A 22,032-nucleotide genomic window follows, 5' to 3' on the forward strand; every position below is an offset into this window, starting at 1 on the left:
TACTGACTAGAGGTCGACCGATTCATCGGTTTTGCCGATTAATCGGCACCGATAGTTGATTGGTGGAACTATCGTTATCGGCAAAAATCCATGCCGATAGTTTTTTCTGGTTGCGTCTGTTGCTGGAGCGGCTGAGAAGCGCATGCTGTCATTCATTACACAGTACACGAGAGCTGAGAAGAGTCTGCTGGCATCATGTTTATTTTCGACACGTGTTACTGCACGCTGCACGGAGAACACATGCTGTGAGGATGCAGTGTACAATCTATTTTTTAAATGATTAAAATGAAATCCCTCATTGTACCAGAGGCAATGCGATGCAGCAGGGCAACCTTTTGGCTGTTTTACATTTCACATGAAAGTAAATCAATCAAATCAGTGTGTACAGATACTTATTGGTAAAGAAAAATAGTAGAGTTCTTGTGTGTGGGTGCACACTTGTGTGTTGCTTCCCTTGTAATATCCGAGCCGATAGCCTTGAGTGTTGTTCCCCCTGTGACTCTGTTTCTGGGTGTAAGGGTCAGAGGGGCGTAGGCAGCACATTTCAGACCCGCTCCATGTTAAATTACAACAAGCCCATAAAGCTTACTGCCTCACTGTAACGGCTGCAGTGTGTTCACTGCTTTTTATTGGCTGAGGTCCTATTTACCCACCCTGTCTGCTACCTGACAGAATTACACCCTCAGCTCGACGAAGGTTATGCCAAACTGTCCTTGTGAAAATCACTTGCAGTTCATTGAGTTATTGTGTGCTCTGCTGGGGTTTGCATTCCCTCTGTAATGATAAACAGATTAAAGAGATCCCACTTTAATTATAAGTCTAAGTAGCACATTGGCTGTGCATTCTGTATGTCCTCCGGTAAGTAGATGAGTTGCAAGTGTATTTTGCTATTTTTTAATTTTGTTTCCTTTCATCAGTGCATGGAAATGAAATCACTGGAAACTAGTCCTGTCTGCTTGTAAGAGAAAGTTCTGCTCCTGTAGGCTTTTTATTATTCATGCTGTGACACTGCATGTTATTTTGTTCCCCTCTTCATCGGGGCTGGCAGTTTGAAGCCAATATCACTCTTTCAATTCTGAACAAGCTGCTGAATATAATCAGGCTCGCAGCTGTAAGTAAAGGTTGAGGGATTTTAAGCCCCATGCACATTTCTAAAGAAACATGCACTGATAGTCTATTATTTCATTCATTTATTTACTTGTATATCTACCAGAAGTGCTAACCTGACTGGAGAGGAAGTGGAATAAGGGAATGACAGCAGGATGAAATTAATTTTAGATTTGTAGGGGTGTTGCATGTATGTTCTGTTACCTGTAGCAGGTGTGTAAATGTGTTCATGTTTGTTTAATAAAAAACATTTGATAAAAAAAAAATCCCCCAGCCGTGACCCCCATTTCCCGCAATTTGACGTCCTGGGGAAATGTCATGTCAGACTTGTGTTGGCCAGATGCAATAGACAGGAGAGAGACTCCTCGCCACACAACACAAAAACACACACTTGCACACTGCCTGCACACACAATCTTCACTGTCAGTCTTTTTTGTTTTTGTCACATAATAATGGTTTGACTGCAATCATGCTCACTTTTCCTCAAAGTGCTAGTGAATCAAATTCAGATATAATTCCATGTGTAGTAATGGACACAACAACTGTGGCTTATGTTCAGTTTCTTCTTTAAAGGTCAACACAGAAAATGCCCATCTGTAGGATACTCAAGGGATGGTTTTTGCTTCCAGGAAGGTTAAGAAGGATTATGTAATTGCATGTTATGAAGGAGGTTTAGGGCCTTTAAGTGTATGAAGACGATTTCTTCAAGGTTGATTTTTGCTCCTTGTAGCTTTGCCTGCTTAAAGTCAGCTTAAGTACACATTCTCCAAGTGCATATAATTTTAGCGACAAGTTCTATTCAGAGTAGATATATCCTGTTTGTTACAGAATCAGATTTATTGCTAAACAAGTTGGCACTTTCAACGAATTTGCCTGTGTGTATTAGGTGCATACAGTAAACAATAAACATATTAAAAAGGGAATAAACAAACTGCAATGCAGACAATGATGATTCAAAACTCCCAGACAACATGAATCTAAAATGCAGTTTATTGAAAGAAACCTTGTGCAGATGATTTTGGATTTTCAGAAATGTGTGGGTCCATGTTAATGCGTCCGTGTATTGCCGTGTTGGCAGCCACAGTTAAAGTTGCCCCTCTCTGACCAGTCAGACAGACAATGTGCAGCAGAAGAGTGGAGGAGCATGTTTTCTCTGCCAGTCTGTCAGTGTTGGTCTCTCTCAGTGTGTGGGAGCGGCCTTTGACCTGCTGCAGACAAGCGTGTAGCGATGAGGCGGAGAGCCTGCTGAGCCTGCCGCACTCCTATCATTAGCATGGAGAGTCACGCTCCCCCTCTGCACCAACCATTGTTTTCCGCTGTTTCTGTCCTTGAGAGGAAACATGCTTCATCTTCAATAGACCACATTTTGCTCCTTTTCTAATATTGTAGTTAATGATCGAGGTCAAGGCTTGTCTAATACATCACAAATTGACGTGTGGCATTTATTTTCCTCTCTGTTACCTTTTTTCTCTTCTATTCCAGATGGTTAAATTATTATGCATTTTCCTGTTAGTGGAGATCTATTCTGGCATTTATTTTAGCCCGCTAGCTGAGTGATGGTCACATATTAGCCCCGCTAAGCTGACAGTTCCGTTTGATGGATTTTTGCTGCAGTCGGGAGGTGACACTGTGTGACACACAGGTTACATGAGGGGAGAGACCAGCTGCAGGGGTGGCTTAACGGGGGGTTTGAAATAAATGAGCGGTGTGCCAGGTTGTCTCCTTTGTTTTTAATTTTCTGTTTCCCCCTAAACCAGAGCAAAGGCAATGATGCCATTTTTACTGCCACACATATATTGTCATTTTATGTGTAAGGCTTTTCTCCAATGCACATTTTCTGTTTATATTGCACTGTGTTGTGCTTAATAGTACTTTGGGCCCTTTTTTTGTTTACATTTTTGGAAACTGACAAAGGTAAAATGTCAATGTAACAGCATTCTTCCCCTGATGTTTAGTAGTTGTTTAGAATTTAGTTTGTCAGCCCAACACTTTTATTAATCAGCAGAAATCTAGATCCTTTAGATCAGCAGTCTTCAACCGTGGGTTCGTGACCCCTAGGGGGTCCTCAGAGTTGCAGAGTGCAGGGTGGCTGCCAAATTATGTGAAAAAAATATCTTTTTGAAAGTTTATTTTAAAATGAAATATGTTTGAAAATATGCATTAATATGAATCCAACATATTAATAGCAAATATAAATTGGCCAATTTGTGGGGGAAAAAAATGATTTACACATTGAAGATAAGCGCACTATAGGTAAAGTAGCCACTATGGTAGCCATACAGTTAAGTTTAAGGATTAACTTTTCCTTCCACATGTATTACATTACTTTAGTTTACATGTCATTTAGCTGACGCTTTAATCCAAAGCGACGTCCAGTAAGTGCATTCAACCAAGGTACATGTATGGTATGTTTAATGTTAAAACATGATGTAAAAATAATAACCATTTATTTATATCTATTTGGCCCAGTTTAACTCAGTTGTACAAACTATACAATATACGTATGTAGTAGGGGGTCCCTACTCGGTCTCTCTTTCAACTAAGGGCTCCCTGGCCTAAAAAAAAAACGTTGAAGACCCTTTAGATAGTTACCAGAATGCTATTTTACCACCAAAAAGACTTTGAGGTTTTTATAGTCTGCCTGCTCATTAAATACTGCAGTGGTTCAGGCTCAAATATGTCAGTTTGAAAAGGGTCAGGTTTGATTTTCAAGGTCACATGATGCAATGTATCCTTGTGTCATTTTTTATTAGAAATGTCTTTTGTATATTATCGTTCATTGTAGTAACAGAAGTTAGTACTTCCACAACCTGGGGATGATTGCTTATTCCCTGTGATGTAGTATTCTCTCAAAAAGCCAACGTGTCCTATCAACAAAAGTGTTTGAGGGAGACACTGAATTACAAACTCTCTACCATTTTATTCCTCATTATTTTCTTAGTATGAAAACATCAGCCAAATACCGATTTAACAAAGTGCAGAGCTGTACCCTGAGTCTTGTACATTTGTATAAACTACTTAAGGGAGGGAATCTGCTGAACCACTGCTGTCCTAAAACCTAAAGTGTGCCAGTGTTGTCGGCACATGGGACCTGCGCAAAAACTCTGCACAATTCGTGACAGCAGCCGTCCCAGCCAGCTCCCGCAGAGCCCCTTTCCTGCCTCGGGGAGACTTGGAGGTGGCTGAGTGGTGCAGGTTCTGCCAGCGTGTGCCTGACTAGAGATGAGACCCAGTTTTCTCTGACACAGCCCAACATCTCCAGAGATTTCATTTTATCTCTTTCATATCTCGCTCTCCATCTGCCTTGCTTGTTTTGTAGCTGAGCCTTTAATCTTTGCTGCCTCGCACCCTAGCGAAGAGAGCTGTTACGCAAATAATACAATTTAAATAAATAGAATAGAATTGCAAAAATATCTGTCTGCCAACTATATTAGCATTATTTTCTTGTAACTGACAGTGTTTATGAGACATTGTTTGAGCAAAGAAGTGGAGTTTTTTTTAAATTTGAAAGGAGTGTCCTACAGCATTAAATGAACTCCTCCAACATTGCTTAATTCTTCTGTTCTGTTTCATTGAATTTCAATCACTAGTTACTGACTTGTTGGTTGTGTTGCAGAGGGAGATGAAGGAGCAGCTGGCCACCCTGCAGGACAGTGAGAAGGGACACACGGAGGCCCTGCAGCTCCTGCAAAGACAACTTACTGAGACCAAGGTATTGAAACATTTGCACCAGCAGCAATTATTCAGCTGCATACGGCTGCAACTAAAAATCTTTTTCATTATCTATATACTGTAGTTTGTAGAAATGTCAGAAAATAGTGTTGGCCATAACAGTTTCCCAGAGCATAAGGTAAAGCCATGCTTTATCCCACCAACATTGAAAAATATTCAGTTTACAATGATATCAACAAAAAAAAGCAGCACATCTTTACATTCTGCAAGCTGGAACCAGGGGATTGTTTGCCATTACTGCAGGATTAGTCTCGCATTGCAAGACCTCTCTCATCTCAACAGCGCTTTGTCAGCGATGGATCTGACCTATTCTGGGATAGGGGAATTGCATTTCTTTAAACTAGATAGTGGAGATGGCGGATGTCAGGCTTTATCCCAGCATGAAGATCAGTTGAGCCAGACAATTGCTGGATACACAACATAAGAGTGATCAATTGACCGACTAATTGTTTCAGCACTACCGTAATTGTCACTAAGGTCTAGAACTGAAACAATCTGTGGTTTAATTGATTAATATATCAACTCGGCAACTATTTTGAATAGCGATTAAATGCCATTTTTTTCAAGCAAAAATATCAAATACCGCCAAGTTCCAGCTTCTCAGTTGTGAACATGCTGCTTTTTTGTCTTATTTGATAGTAAACTAATAGTAATAAACTAAAAGTGATAGTAAACTTCTTCAGGGCTGCAACTAAAGATTATTTTCACTACTGATTCATCTGCTGATTATTATTCTATAAAACGTCAGAAAATAAATAATGCCCAAAGTGACATCTTCAAATGTCTTGTTTTGTCTCATGAACAGTTTTAAATCCAAAAACACTCCTTTAATATCATAGAATACATTTTAAAAAGAAACTCTAAACAAAACGATTTAACAATCAACCAATTACAAAAATGTCTTCTTTCAATAGACTAATCACTTAATCGACTAATCATTTTCAGCTCTTACCTTTGGGTTTTGGACCGTTGGTTGGACAAAAAAACAACAATTTTTGGACGGTAGCTTGGGTTAACATTTACAACCAGATGTGAAAATCACTCACCTTTCGGCGAAATTCGCAGTTTTGAAACCAAAATAGGTGACCTACGTGAATCGTGTAGATTCAATTAGAAAATGTTGGAGGGGGGGTGGTGTAAGTACTCGGGCCTGGTTCCCAGTTTCTGGCGTATGACTATTTTAGAAAAATAAATAATGAATAGAGGACAAGAGGAAAAGGGTGGAGACGGGAAGTCGTTCAGCACTTGGTGCCTCAAACTGAGGGAGCCGGGTGCTTCTGCAGCTCATGTTGAAGGAAGATACCATACGGCAGCAGCGGTAAGAAAGTGCTTGCTAGTCATTAGATGCTAGTCACAAAGCTTTGGTCCGTGCTCTCTGTCATACGAGTACGTTACCGGCAACAACCTCTACCGCTGCGACTGCGCCTTTACTGACCGACTGTGATACAAAAAATACGTGTGTGCACGTTCATAGCGGAACATGATTTGTAAAAGCTATCTGAAGCCCAAACTGACTTGATAAAGCTGTCTGTTTGGAATCAGCATGGCAGGTATTTAAACATAACGGCCTTGTCCCAGAGTTTAGACTGTTAGACTGTTTTGCCAGTCAAGTTAACTTTAATGAGTGCATATTGAAATATTACACTGTTGGTTGACAAAAAATGCATCTCAAAATACATCAGATTGATGCTTTAAAATATGGAATATTTAAAATTTTCTTCAGGGGGAGCATTCCCCCTGACCCCCCTACAGGGGTAATATCCTTCTCATCTTTTTCACCCCTGACCCTTTTTCATGCCTGTACAACAATTAATCGAGAAACAAGAAAATAATGTGGAGAATGTTTGTTTATTTACAAGTAATTAGCTATACACCAACAAATGGCATCGAATATCGGACGCAACGGACCGTGTGCATCTTAATTCGACAAGACGTCCTTGTTTGCATCTCAAGCATCCAAATGAGACAGTAATACTCACTTAGTAAAACAAGTCTGAACGAGCAGGAAATAAAGAAAACAGGTCTTTTTAACTTGTGCAGTCTTTCAGTCACTGATTATCCATCTTTTCTTCCAAACTGATTTGGACTGACAGTTCAATTCCGACACGTAAAATTGGTTTATTGAGCGGCTGTTTGATCCTTGTGACCTTGTTTTAATCAGTGAACCATGAGCATCCACTCAATATGTCAGTCCCTCAACCTACACACACACACACGCACACGCACACGCACACGCATGCACGTCTCCTCCTCTCCTCTCTCCTGTAGTGACATTGAAGCTATTGACCAGGGAAGGGTCTCTGGCAGAGATCATGTCGCAGCCGTCAGCGTTATTTGTCATTTAGGGAGCACATTTCTCTTTCTCCTGTTTTTGTACTTGCTGTCCGACGTCACAGCACCACTTGTCTTTTTGCCAGAGAGAGCCAGGCCCTGTCCATTTAGCCTGTCCATCGACTGACTCTGACTGCTAGATGTAGGCCTTTCAGCCGCCCCCACTCCTCATTGGGAATGAGCTGATCTCATTAGATTTACATCCATTTGCACAGAGTGCTCTGCTTGGAAGAGAGCCACACTGTGACTTCATTGATGCGTTTAGGTAGCTGAGAATGAAACGTCTCCCGGCATTACTTCATCTTTCTAAATTTCAGGTTGCCCGAAGATATTTTTCTTCTGTGTTTTTACCAGATTGTTGTTAAGAGTACTCCACCTATTTAGCTTTGCACTTCTATAACATTGAAAGACTCACGATGGACAGTTAAAAATTCAATCGATGTAGCAGAGCCAGAAATGTTGTCATATTTATTCCACAAATTATTCTTTTTTGTCGGAAAACCTGCCACCTACATTACCCACAATGCAACTGTACCGCTGACGGTTCACTTGGAAATGTAGGTGTGTTACGTTATTTATATATATATATATATATATATATATATATATATATATATATATATATATATATATATATATAATCCTTCAAAACAGAAAAGTAATGTTGTCGTGTTTCAGTTCTTGCGAAGGAATCACTACAGCAGCCAGACTCTCATTTAAACTGAATGTGTCCATCTTGCACTGCAATTTGAGTCCTAGGCTCGTGGGTGCTTTTTCTCCGTCTGAAGGATAGACATTGTGTCCTATTCACATTCCCACCGGGGATTCGCCACATAATCACATGCTTCCCTGAAAGGTAGCCAGCCTCTTGTCTCCAAGGGCTGCAGACACCCTCTCAGTGCCATCACGGCCTGCTGGGCTAAAGCAGCAGACACGTCACTGAGAGACTGATAGCTGGGCTGCTGCAGTCCTCCTCTTCCTCCTCCTCCTCCACACCATTTGGTTTTCAACTCTTAACTAGGTAGGAGGGCTGGGAATACAGCCCACCTTAATGTCATAGCTTTCATGCTTGGAGATAAATAGTTGTCTGAAAAGTTTCCCACAGGCAGAGCGAGAATACCTGCCACCGGTCTCTGAGAGAACAGGAGGAACATGCTGTTTGAAGGGGATTGATTGAATTTTAGGCAAGTGTAATTAAACCTCAGCTCACAGATCCTACTGTAAATCCTGAAAGGATCAGAGGAATGGTTGAAAATGAACTAGTTTCACATAAAATTCTTGTTTAGATCAATTTCACTGTGATTCATTAATATTCTCGTGTTCTGAGGTACTATTTAAAGGTAAGATTTCATTTTATTTTTAATCTGTGTAAAAACACAAGCTCAACTTTTTCATTGAAATGATGACTGTTCGGACAGACAGGCAAACTTATAACAAAACATCTGAATGAAGTCCAGTCTTGGCTTCGGTCTGTAATAGCTTGAGCTTCTCTGCCAGTCCACCAGTCTTGTAATCAGCCATCTTCACAGGCAGGATGTCTTTTGGGACCCCATCCTGGTCATCTTTTTGGGTTATTTCTGTAACCGTATACTCAGTGTCAACGCTATATTTTCTCAGTGGAAGGTTGTACACACACTGTTCAGAGAGCCACTTAAAATCAATACATGTACAAGCTGAATCGATGAATGAATGTTAATGTAATATTAACACAATTTAGAGCACTTTGCTAGTCCTTGAATTGCTGACCCATGTCTAATTAAGAGCCAGGCTATTGTGACTATAACGCTCAATAAACCCCGCTAACTACAGTACAAAGTCTATTTCAGAGTTGTGTAATGACAGCTATAAATAGCCCGGCTGAGGGTGTAAACACTCTTTTGCCTCTTTTTGTCAGTCCTCAGCCAAGAGTCTGCGCGCTACCATCGGCGACGCATTCGAGCGCCTTCACCGCTTCCTGCGCGAGCGCCAGAAGAGCATGCTGGAAGAGCTGGAGATGGACACTGCCCGCAAGCTGGCCGACATCGAGCACAAGATCCAGCGCTACAGCCAGCAGCTGCGAGACGTCAAGGAGGGCATCAAGATCCTGCAGGAGCGCCTTAACGAGACGGAACGACACGACTTCCTGGAGGGAGTAGCCGTCACATCTGAGAGGTGCTTCACCTGCTCTGAGTTTGCTAAAGCAGTCCCAGTGTCATCACTGCAGTCCAATAAGAAACAAAATGTGGTTGTAAACACATTATCTTCAAGAAGGATCAGGTTTTTATCAACTCTTGAAGTCTTGCATCATCATATTTGCCGTTACAGTTGTTATAATGATAATAGCTCACAACATGCCAAATGTGTGTTCTGCTGGTGCGTAACGTGAGGTTGCTTACATTTTTGTAGAAAGTACAGATTTGAGCAACAGCATCAGATAATCCCTGAACAGATGGTGTATTAGGCCTGAAATAAACCAGCTGTAGAGTTTAATCTGGAAGAGGGGTACTTGAGGACGATTTAATTGAACAGTTTAATAGCTTAAAGCTGATTAATGAGGTTGAATATAGAGCTTGCAAGAGTGTTTGAATTAAACATTATTTATCTTTAAATTTACAGTATTAACATTTTATTATATTATTTAGTATTATTTCATCTAAACTGGAGGTTGATGATATCATGTCTGAGAAGAGATTGTAAATGTATGTAAATATGGACAAGCAGGTATGACCAATGTACATTTCACTCAGCTAGAACCAAGGAAACAAACATTTTGGATTTTATTTTATTTCACTGTCCTTAAGTCACACTTTGGCAATCATTCAAAAATTGTACCGTTGGAACACACCATGAATGGTACTTACAGAAACATAATATTCATTGTATTTTATTCCTCATTGTATGACAATACACCACAAATAATGTTTATAATAATGTTTCTCCACAAGGTCCCCTTTTCGACATACTGCGCTGTTATTTTCAGGATTTCAATGTGGTAAACAACTCACTCAATATCTCTTCTGGACTCTCGCACTACATGTAGGAGTGCACTGAGTGATTCATGCGGAGGTTCATATTGAATCATACTGTAATGGTGTTAGAGCTGATCCCTTCTCTCACTGATACCTTCTAATCTATTGTTGGAGATTTATGAAGCGGTTTAATTTCAATAATGGCACATTTCAAAGACACAAACCAGAATAAGTATGTGAAACATTGACATTGTGGGTTGAACAAACCAATAGTATTATTTGGGGAAAAGCGGCAAATTGGATTTAGACTGTTATTGATCTGTTTTTTTCTGTCTAGGATTAAAGGGAAGATACATGAGACCAATCTGACGTATGAAGACTTCCCGACATCCAAGTATATGGGGCCCTTACAGTACACAATATGGAAGTCTCTCTTCCAGGACATCTCACCAGGTATGTGAACATGACTGGAACATGAGATGGATGTAACGCAAACATGCTGCTTAGTAAATATAAAGCGTGTCATTTAGCGTAAAGCACTGCAGGTGATAAATGAACGGTTTAACAAATATGCTTATCTGCTTTTTATGCCGAGAGTTAAATGAGAAGATCGATACCACTCTCATGTCTGTGTGTGTTAAATATAGAGCTACAGTCAGCAGCGGTTAGCTTAGCTAAGCATAAAGGCTGGAAAAGGGGAAATGGCTAGTCTGTTCAAAGGTAACAAAATCCACCTACCAGCATCTCTAAAGCTCACTAATTTAATTTAAACCTATCTATAGAGCGCATGGTCTTAAGTGCGTGGCGCAGGTGCATTTAGGGCCTGTCCAACTCCACTTTTGCTAGTTAAACAGCGCATTATCTTGGTGCAAAGTAAGGTGCAATGGGTTTAGGGGTTGTATTTACTCTCTTAACTAATCATACGTGTGTTTTGTGCATAACATGAATACAACCAATCAGAGTTTCATCTCCCATTCCCTTTAAAAGCCAGATGTGCCTGCACCTGGCGCATTGCTATATAAACGGCGGATTCAGGAAATTGGAGAATTGAGCGATTTTCTGCTGAGGAAAAGGATCTGCTCATGCGCGAAGCAGCAGACTCTTCACCTAGGGCTTAAAGTACCCTGGCGTGGTGATGGATATCCGGCGTATGACTATTATAGAAAAAATAAAAAGTATTATTTAATTAAAAAGTCCACATGGGATTTGTTTTTGATGCACTGGGTTTAACCATCATCGTAGTTCCACCTACCAATGGTATGAGGCCAACCAATAATTTCTAGCCAATCATTAGCAAAGTAGGGCAGGGCTTTGCCAAGAAATGTGAGTGCGGTGTGGTAACCGTGGTAACTCGGCAGTGCAAAATGCTAAATGTTTTGTCAGTCAAATTAACTTTAATGAATGCATATTGAAACCTGAACATTTCACCCAGCCACATCTGCTATTAATCAAAATGTTAATTATCCGCAGATTAACTGCAGGGCTGCAGATATAACTGCAATTCGTTCATCACTTACTATTGAATAATGTGTCCTTCAAATACCAGGAAAATACTGCGCCATTGACTTTAGAACAGGTTTTTGTTGGTCAGTGGCACACAGTCGCTCTCTGATCTCTACGTGCCAACAATGCGCCTGACCACACCTAATTTTAAGACACACCCATGTTTGCACAGATGGGCGCAAGTACATTTGCTTTTTACACATTGTGCGCTGGGTGTGAAAATGACGTTGGTCTGAAACTAGCAATGACTGTTGTGCTTTGCGCCATGTGTAAGACGGAGCCCATAATCTCTCCTGTTTAGTTTCTTTTGTGATATGACTCACAGTTATGAGCCAGTGTATTCCTTGGCCGGGTGCCTATGTAAAACCACAAATTGTTGTTTCTTTAGCAAGCTTTAGAGATGCTGGTAGGAGGATTTTGTTACTTTTGGACAAAGCCATACTTTGTTGCTTTCCCATGTTTTCAGTCTTCATGCTAAGCAAAGATAACCATCGTCTAGCTGGATGTAGACTTATATTTAATATAACAGACAGATGGGAGCGTGGTATCAGTCTTTAGATCAACTCTCAGCAGGAGAGCAAATAAACCATATTTTCCTAAATGTGTAACTGTTCCTTTTAAAAACAGGTTGATTATCTAATTTCCCTTCAGTAGCTGAACGTTTGACACAGAAACACGGAGTGCAGGAACTGATCCTGCCCTGAATTAGGATTGCTGGGATGCTTTGTGCTTTTTTTTTTTTTCCCTCCTCAGAGGAGAAATGGTAGTCGACCCGGAGGGCGGCGATGCCCCTCTGTGTTTGACAGTGCCAAGAGGAGCTCTACTCCCTCTGCCCTACAGCCATCACTCACTCACAGGAGATTATTTAAAATTATGTGCTGAGGAATTTTTTACTCCTTCAATCAAATCTCCCATTTTAGCCCGCTGCCTACCGGGGGGAGGCCAGGCAGTCGTTTGGTCTCCCTCGACTGGCTGCCAAATGGAACAATTGGTTACGATCCATCACCAGCGGTTGCCAGAGACGAAATAAAGACATTCCTCCCATTGTCCCTCATCCCTCGCTGTCACTGATGGGTTAGCGGGAATAACTACTAGACACTGTGCTTTTTTTTCCACCCTTCTCATGTTCAGCAAGAAAAATGGTTTTCTTCGTTGATGTGTGTACGCTTGCAGGTTTCTCTGTATGACACAAAGAGGCACTCAGGTTATGAAATTTTAATGACATGATTGTAACAAACACTGGCGATGTCATTGACTGGAGAAGGCATTGTCCTGTCCGCTGGCCGGGCGCCAAACATTTCACCTCCATTTATCCCAGCTGATACAAATACAGAGGAACTGAGAGCAAAGAGAACAAGCCGTTATTGCTCAGCATGATATGGTTCCCATATAAGCAGATATGGGTGCAAATTCTCCCTCCGTAAAACCACATAACTGCACAGTGAGAGAGCCTCCTACGGGCCTGGAGCCTGTGGAGCAAGCTGGAGCAGCTCCTCCCATCGCTGTCATTTCTGCTTCACTGTATTATTTGTACTCCAACTGTGGTCTGATATTGCTCAGATTGAGCTACCATAGCAGACTCTGGAGGGGACTTTGAAGATTCTAGTTTATGCATGAAGGTAAAAACATATTTAAAAAAACTATCGCGTGTAATTGCAGCCACACTTGTTGCTCATTCTCCTGAAATAAGAGTTGAGCCGCAGTTGGGTGCACCGTACAATACACAAGCCATCAGTCATCTTTTACCACAGACATGGCTTTAATTACCTCCTTTAACTCTGGCAGTACAGTACTGGTGATGTCTCTACTGGGTTGTTGGTCTTAAAGTGTGAGTTCATCCAAATAACAAAAAACACACTTATTTTAGTGGTATGTTTGCATTGGGATAATTTTGGTTTTATTTGTCCAGGTTTAGAGAGGTCTTCTGTCTTTTGAAATGTTTGCCTCCACTATAAAACAATGGAAGTGAATGAAATTTATATGGAATTCAGCAGCATCTATTTTCATTGACAATGGCTTTCCTCTGGATAATACACAGAGGGGATATTTCCTTAAAGGAGAATTCCGGTCGATTTCAACACGTAGCTCTGTTGTTTTTAAATTTGGAGTGCTGTCAGTAGCGAGAAAAATGCAATCGGTGTTGCCTACACTGTGTTATCCTGCTGCTAGCGTTAGCATCCAGGAGGGTGAAACCGGGCAAGTTTTAAACATGCTTTTAGCCTCATAACATGTTCGACATGTCATTACAATTGCCTACCCATGTGAAGGGATTCCTTCCAAGTGAATACAGTGAATCTGACTGCAGTAGATGTGAAAGAAATGCATAAAAGTTGTGCTAATTCAGCTCTGTTTAGTTCTGGTGTTGAGACGGCAAGACAAGTGCTTAGTGACTGTCTACAAAGTACAACACCGAAAAGAGATACAAAATATTTATTAATTTAATGATTAAATAAGGTAGTGTCTCCAAACTTACCTCAATTATAACTTTTCTCCTGCTAGTTGTACTATAGCACTTACTTTAAAAAAATAAATAAGCATATGCCTATTTTTGAAAATATTTTAGTGTTGTAGTTTGTAGACGGTCCCTAAGCACTCTTGCCGTCTCAACCATAGACTGTTAATAACATACAGTCTATGGTCTCAACACCGGAACTAAACAGAGCTGAATTAGCACAACTTTAATGCATTTTTTCACATCTACTGCAGTCCAATTCACTGTGTTCACTCGGAAGGAATCGCTTCACATGGGTAGGCACTTGTAATGACATTTCGAACATGTTAAGAGGCTAAAAGCATGTTTAAAACTTGCCCGGTTTCAGCCTCCTGGGTGCTAATGCTAGCAGGAGGATAACACAGTGTAGGCAACACCGATTGTTTTGATTTTTCTTGCTACTGACAGCACTCCAAATTTACAAACAACAGAGCTACGTGTTGAAATCGACCGGAATTCTCCTTTTAACAGAAATTTCCGCCTCTCCTGTAAAGTGCCTGAGCAGCCTGGGTGTATTTACTTACAGCCTGAGCCTTAAACTGTTCACATAGCATCTGAAGAAAAATGAGGCGCTGAAAATGACACTGCGGTCCTCGCTTTTGTTTGGCCAAGCTAAGTCATAACATATTGATGATGGTTTTGTTTTTTCCTACTTTCTCATACCGATGACTGGCCTGTGTGTCTCAGCTGTTTTCTGTCCACAGTGTTAAATCTAAAAGTGAGATAAATGCAGACTCTTTGTGCTAAAACTGTCTCTTCCCTTTTCTCGTCTTCCTCAGTGCCAGCAGCATTGACCCTCGATCCCATCACAGCACATCAAAGACTGATCCTCTCAGACGACTGTACCATAGTGGCCTACGGGAATCTCCATCCGCAGCCCCTGCAGGACTCCCCGCGCCGCTTTGACGTGGAGGTGTCTGTTCTGGGCGCAGAGGGCTTCTTGTCGGGCGTCCATTACTGGGAGGTGATGGTGTCGGAGAAGACCCAGTGGATGATCGGTGTGGCCCATGAGACAGTCAGCCGCAAGGGCAGCATCCAGATCCAGCCCAGTCGTGGCTTCTACTGCATTGTCATGCACGACGGCAACCAGTATAGCGCCTGCACCGAGCCGTGGACCCGCCTCAACGTAAAGAGCAAGCTGGAGAAGGTGGGGGTGTACCTGGACTACCACAAAGGCCTGCTCATCTTCTACAACGCTGACGACATGTCCTGGCTCTACACCTACCGGGAGAAATTCCCCGCCAAGGTCTTCCCCTACTTCAGCCCTGGCCAGAGCCACGCCAACGGCAAGAACGTGCAGCCACTGCGAATCAACACTGTACGCCTTTAAGAGCTGCACACATCTGTGGTCGTGATTGTCCTGACCGATAATTCACAGGACTTGTGTAGGTTTTAAAAAAATGTTCAAGAAATCTGTTTAAAAATGTTTAATAGGGTGTTTGAAATGTTATTTCTTTCAGTTCAGTGAAGACTTGTGCTTGATGTTGCTCTTAAAACCTGAGCGGTTATTGTTGCGTGACTTGAAATGGCCCACACTAAATGGAGACAGTGGGACTCCTGGGCTCCTTTGGGGTCTGCGACAGTGATGTAAAAAAGTGATTAAAGTCCCAGGCCCACCTTTCGGGACAACGCTCTCCTTATCAAGCTCCAGATTTGTCAGACTTGACGTCCCCTCTCTGTTCAAGCAAGAGGACACTGAAGACTGGTCACTTGTCTTCTCTGTGCTGTACAGTTGGCTTAGCTTTGTGTGTGGAATGTGATTGACAACACTCGACTCCAGCAGTCCACCCTGAACTTGTCAAGTCTGTCGGCACTTTTTACTCCTGTCTGAGACCAGGATCTTGGTTCTTCCTGCAGGTCCGTTCAGTCAAGTATCATTGCAAGGAAAGCTCTTGTTCTATGTGCACCAGCGATTATCCACATCATCTAGAACAAACTAAAGGAATCTAAAAGTAGTTCATAGGCTGCCCGTCCGTATCAACTGCCCAGCCTACCCACGCGTGGTGGGAAGGTGTGTTTGGAGGTGGAGGTTGTCCAGAAATATGCTGCTACTGATGGAGTAAGGACTTGCATGTTTTTATATAGAGTATCAAGGGTTAAAAGAAATAAGTATCATCATGCTGGCTCATGTTTAAGTTTCTGATCCAAAACCACAAGTATGCTAGCCATCAGCGTTCACTATACCTGTGGGTTTTTTTTTTGTCCACTTCAGTGTTGATTTCAAGTTCTTTTCTGCTTTCAGTCATGATGTGTGATCATTTTGTCTTTAATCAAAAGAACATTACATTTTATTATTAATCAATGCAGTCTGAGTAGAAGATATCTCCTAATTGTAAAAGCATAACTTCTCAGATTTAAAAAATCTAAGAGGTTAAAGATGAATTATTACTCAATTTTTTTTACTGAGACCAACAGCCTCTCTTATTTTAAATCATATAATTTATGTAAATGAAGTCAAGCTGTTTTGAAAAATGATCAAGGAAAATGATAGACGAATGGACTGGGGATAAATATGCTATTCCTGTGCAACTGGCATTCCCAAGGCTGTCACTGTGTTACATAATAAAAGAAAAAGACTGATTATTCCCATACATGTTTATTTCTGCACCCCCACGTGCCTCAAGTGCTCTTGTTCATCATTAGTTGTACACAAGTCCTGCAGAATCTGCTCTAAGAGGCTCTGGTCGCTCAGCCAAGTCCAGCATACTGATGGATGTGTCTGTGGGTGGGTGGGCATGTGCATGGGTATGCAGCCTGGTTCAGCTATAATTTTAAATCCAGCTTTGGTTGTGCTTGATAAAGCCCATCAGTGGCCAAAAGTGATTATTACAGAATACTTTGGAATCAGGTAGAAAATTGGTAAATCTACAGCAGCAAAAAAAGAACGAGCAAAAATAAAATCCCCTCATCTTTCCTTTGCCACTGTACATCTTAGCATTTGTGTGTGTTGTCTGTGTTGTACATTTAAAAGAAAATTGGGGCAGTGCCCTTGTTTTAGTAGGATGTGATTCCGGTATGTGCAGTATGTTGCAAACTAGGGTCAAATGGTGAGCATCTGCAAACTATTTTGGTATTTGTTTTAACTTGTGCAGATCTGCAGCAGCAACGGGCAGATCTACTAAGTTAAACAACCTGGGACAGGTCTTTTTCCTGGGATTTACTCAGCAAATGTATCCACATAACTCTGTAAACCTGTTTTGTGAAACAGGATTTATGTCATTTGTGAAGATAATAATTACCAGAAGGTTTAGACAATCAGGACAGTATTTAGTCATTTTATTTCTCTCTGACTGAGACTCTATTGTAAGTAAATCCTGACCAGGTGGTGCTTCAAAACAAATGCTTAAATTTGACCCAAGATTGCTGTGTTGCGGACTTCAGTGGAGTCTGCTTCATTTAAGACTTTCTGTTTGAATATTAAGGAGATTATTGTGAGGTGATGTTGGGTGACTGGTGATGGTGATGACACTAACTGTTAACATGATTTATGATGATAACTATGACACTTTTAATGATTATTATAATGATTGTGTTTTTGATGATGGTCGCTGTGCACCCATCATTGTGTGAACACACTCTAGTGTGCTTTAGCTGCAGCTGAGGTTTGTGGGAAATGTGTTAATGTTACAATAAATTACTGCTAAAATCAGCTAGTCTCTTTATCTTTGTCCTGGTTTGGATGTGGATCAACACAAAGGCTGTAGATCAGCATCAATAAGAATTTTCTGGAAATTTACTGGGATCATGTTTTATGCAGGTAACCCTTAAAGTGCTCATATTATGCTCATTTTCAGGTTCATACTTGTATTTAGAGGTTATATCAGAATAGGTTTACATGGTTTAATTTTCAAAAAACACCATATATTCGTTGTACTGCACATAGCGGCAGCTCATCTTTTCACCCTGTGTGTTGAGCTCTCTGTTTTTGCTACAGAGTGAGGCATCTCACTTCTGTACCATCTTTGTTGGGAGTTGCACATGTGCAGTAGTTAGTTAAGGACCACTACCCAGTCAGAAGCAGAGTATGAGGTTGTGCCATGCTAGCAGCTAGGCGAGCATTATAACGTGTGTTACAAAGTGACGCATGTTTGTCACAGAAGTAAAGGCTGGACTACAATAGAGCTGTTTGGAGCAGTTTTTGAACAGTGTTTTCTGTTGGAGATGGGAAGTCCCTTGGGGGTGGACTTTGGGCTTTTTCACTTTGTAAACCTATAACGTGCACAAAAAAGATAGAACACAATAAACGATGGAGAAAGCCAAAAAACATAATATGAGCACTTTAAAGCACTAAAAGTCTAAGAATCTGCCGTAGCAATGACTGAATAATCTAATAATCTAATATAATATAATAATCTGAAAAGTTCGTAACCTCCAAGGGGTCACAAACTCTGAGGGTTCACGGGATGATTACAAATTTAAAAGAGATGAAGAAATCAATCCGCTACATGAAATATGTTATTTTTTTCAGATATAGCTTATATTTTTGCTATTTTGTTAAATACTGGATGGTTTTACCTCTTCAGGCATGTGAAAAGAATCTACAGCCTTGAGCAGCACTGTGAGGCTGTGCTTAGGAACGCTAACATTAGCTAATTAGCACTAAACACTATGAAAAGTCAGAGGATCACCAAAGTCACTGGGACTTCTCTGGGGACCATACATCTGTACAAACTTTCAAGGCAATTATCTAATTCAGATTAAAATTACACTTTACTTCAAGTGATATTAAAAAAAATTTAACCTTTGACATAACTCATGGGTCATGAGTTAACATGTTTCATTTTAAAGCATCACAAGCTAAATTGCTGCTGAGGACATGCATGTCAATTTGCTTTAATACTCTCACTCCACAGGGCGCACGGATAGCTCAGTTGGTAGAGAGGGCGCCCATGTATAGAGGTTTACTCCTTGACGCAGTGAGGGTTCGACTCCGACCTGCAGCCCTTTGCTGCATGTCATTCCCCGCCCTTTCTCTCTCCCCTTTCAGCTGTCCTGTCAAAAATAAAAGCTGACAATGCCCAAAAAAAATACTCTCACTCCACACCACAGCGGTGGTCTGGCAATGCGAGACTAGTTTAATACTGACACTAATGTTATGTTTTAGCCTTTAGTCAAAGAGTGAACATGATCTATCACATTTACTTTGAGAGCTAGAAAATCAACACAGTTGAAACTGAAACTCTCGAAATGAAACATACCTGGGAGGCAGACAAATTGTCTTTGAAACGTAGGAAGGCTTGCCTCCGCTTGTCAATACCTGCTCCAGTTCAGTAAGAGTTTCATGCCAGACATTTTATTTGTGCCAAATTCTCAGCCCGGCTAAGCCATCCAGCTGGGAGGTGAGAGGGTATGCTCTCTTTTTATTACTGTTCCCTATTTTGGCATAGGCTGAGGCCCAGGCATGTCACATGATGAATAACAAGATGTCTGCATGGGTTCAGTGTTCCCTCACTGCGGGTGAGACGCCGCTTTCAATAGGTCCTCTTCATTTGCCATCTGTGATGCATTTGAATGACTAGTTGTTAAACTGGTGGGAATAAATTATCATACAGTTTGAAATCATGATAGAAAGTTAAGATATGAGTCATACACTACGTCAGAAACCCAGGAAACTTATCTTTTTTTGTGTAAATTTGTACCCTGCTGTTTTATTATTTCACTCTGAAGTTAAGTCTTGTTGCATCAGGATTGCAGCTGTTCCCCAACAAACTGTGCCGTTTGAAGCCATTTATTCACAGCAGACCCTCAGGAGTTTCTTCATATCCTCAGCTTTGATTTGGCACTTTTCTCCTCTCACTCCTGTGATTGAGACATTTATATCCGAGGAGAAGGTGTCCAGTCCATCCTGTAATAGACATTTTTACCTGAGGGGAAAGTGTTCATTAAAAAGTCACTGAGCTCTCCTTTGAGAGACCAGTAGGCCTATCTAATTCCAGTCTGATGTGGCCCACCTGAGGCAGGATCGTTTTTTAATCTTGTAGCCTAAATGATGTAAAAAAAACAGAAATGAAGGCTCACGTTTGTTATCAATTTCAGTTAAAGAACAAGAGCTGCAGCTACAACGCTGGTGGCACAAACCGCCAGATCAATTATCCCATTTTATTATACATGCTTTAGGAATATGTCAGGTTAAATATTGCTTGGGGTTAATGATTAAACAGCAACAATAAAAACAAACAGGTTTTGAAGCCATCTTCTGAAATAATTAGTTGATTCATTAATCAGTTAAGGGACAGAAAATGAATTACCAACTGTTTTGGTAATTAATGTTACCAAAGCATCAAAAATACCAAACATTTACTGGTTCCAGCTTGTCAAATATGAGGAACTTTTATATTATTGAAAATAAGATATATTTAGGTGTCGGGACTGTTGTTTGGACGACTTATCATATTGCAGTTCTCTTTTTTATTTTATAGGCATTCAAAAACATGTTCAAACACTGGAATATACAGCAATACCTACAAATTTGAGTTACTTTAGCATTCTGTTGTAACCTAATGGCTTTTTTGTTTTGTTTTGAGCCATAGATACATTCTAAAAAGTAATACTACCTCTAAAAATATGTGCTGTACAACTTATGAGACTCCAAAATCATCTGGCTGGGAGCAGTTAGATCACTTGTGGGTGTTCTGTTAAAGCAATACTATTAAACACCATTAGGAAAGAAATTACCTCAATTCTCATACTACCATACAGCTTCTTGATATTTTTCATGACATTTATATAATTAAAACATTAAAATATATATCCTCAACGACAAAAAACAACAACATTGCACTCAATAACCTTTTGTCTGAAGCAATAATTTGCCTTTGGATACATCTGGGCTGTATCTCCATCTGTCCTAAAATAGCATGAACACATAACACATAAGGAACGTGGCCTTCTTGTTTAATCTTGCCCAAGTCAGCGTGTGCCGTGGTTTTAGTATTTTTCTGCACAGGTCTCTGCACTTTGAAAGAGGAGGTGTGCGAGCCGTTCACTCAGCCCTGAGGCTCCGTTAAAGGCAAGACAACCAAAAAAAACGCCTTCTTTTGTTTCCCCTTCATCCCTCTCCTGTTACTTCCCAAAGCTCATCAAACATTTTCGCTCTGAGTTGTTGTTGTATCGGAGTGCCCTCTGGTGTTGACATCTGCATTTCTGCTCACCTTTAGACTACAACAGAGGTTGTTTTTTTTTTAAGTGGGGTCCTTGATGGGGTTCCAGGGGGTCCCCAGCAAAAAGGGGAATCATTTATTTTCACTATATCCCAACCCTGGGATAAACTCTTATCAAATGGGGGTCTGTGGTCCGTGTCAGTTTAGGAGTCCTCGATGTAAAAGAAAGTATGAAAACCACTCGACTACAACACTTGACAGCTCAGGCTTGATGGGTCTTATGTGTGAGTACAAGGCAGCCATCTTTCACTTACTCCAGTTACACTATACATCTCTTTGTACCATTTTACAGGAGCAGTAGGCCACTCATGTCTGTCCGTTAACTGCCAGCAGCCGGTTAGCTTAGCTTAATTTAGCATAAAGACTGGGCTCTGTCCAAAGTTAACATCATCTACCTACTGTAACAGCACCTCTAAAGCTCACTAATTAACACGTTACCAAAAAAAAAAAAGTCAAACTGTAGTTAAGGGGAACTAGGCCTATGTTTTATCAGTGAGTTCTAGAGGTGCTGGTAGGCTTTTCATTGTTACATTTTGTTACCTAAAGACTTTAAGCCAGGCAAATACATTTTTCACATGTGGTGAACAATGTGCCTTTTGCCACAAGCCAAAAAAGGTTGGAAACTAGCTGTTTAGTAACAATGCTTTGTATTTTATAAGGGCATCATTTGTTTTTTTTATTGTAAAATCTTAAGCTAAACATATATGTCAAATAAATACAGTGGAGTAAAAAGCAGAACATTTCCATTGGAAATGTAATG

General features: G+C 40.8%; 1 protein-coding gene across 3 annotated transcripts in view; it reads left to right on the forward strand.

Moving 5' to 3' along the window:
- The window catches only part of trim62.1 (tripartite motif containing 62, tandem duplicate 1), a 42,249-nt gene extending 24,488 nt beyond the window's left edge, over positions 1 to 17,761 (forward strand). For 2 of the 3 annotated variants that reach the window (XM_028577048.1, XM_028577049.1), the window contains 4 exons: positions 4,724 to 4,819; positions 9,065 to 9,426; positions 10,456 to 10,571; positions 14,892 to 17,761. In XM_028577048.1, the coding sequence (XP_028432849.1) occupies positions 4,724 to 4,819; positions 9,065 to 9,426; positions 10,456 to 10,571; positions 14,892 to 15,442 (1,125 nt within the window). In that variant the 3' untranslated portion in view covers positions 15,443 to 17,761. The remainder of the gene's footprint in view (positions 1 to 4,723; positions 4,820 to 9,064; positions 9,427 to 10,455; positions 10,572 to 14,891) is intronic. The other variant, XM_028577050.1, reaches the window with a different exon arrangement.
- Positions 17,762 to 22,032: the final 4,271 nt, after the last annotated feature.

This window comes from Perca flavescens, chromosome 4, assembly GCF_004354835.1.
Source record: "Perca flavescens isolate YP-PL-M2 chromosome 4, PFLA_1.0, whole genome shotgun sequence".
NCBI lineage: Eukaryota > Metazoa > Chordata > Actinopteri > Perciformes > Percidae > Perca > Perca flavescens.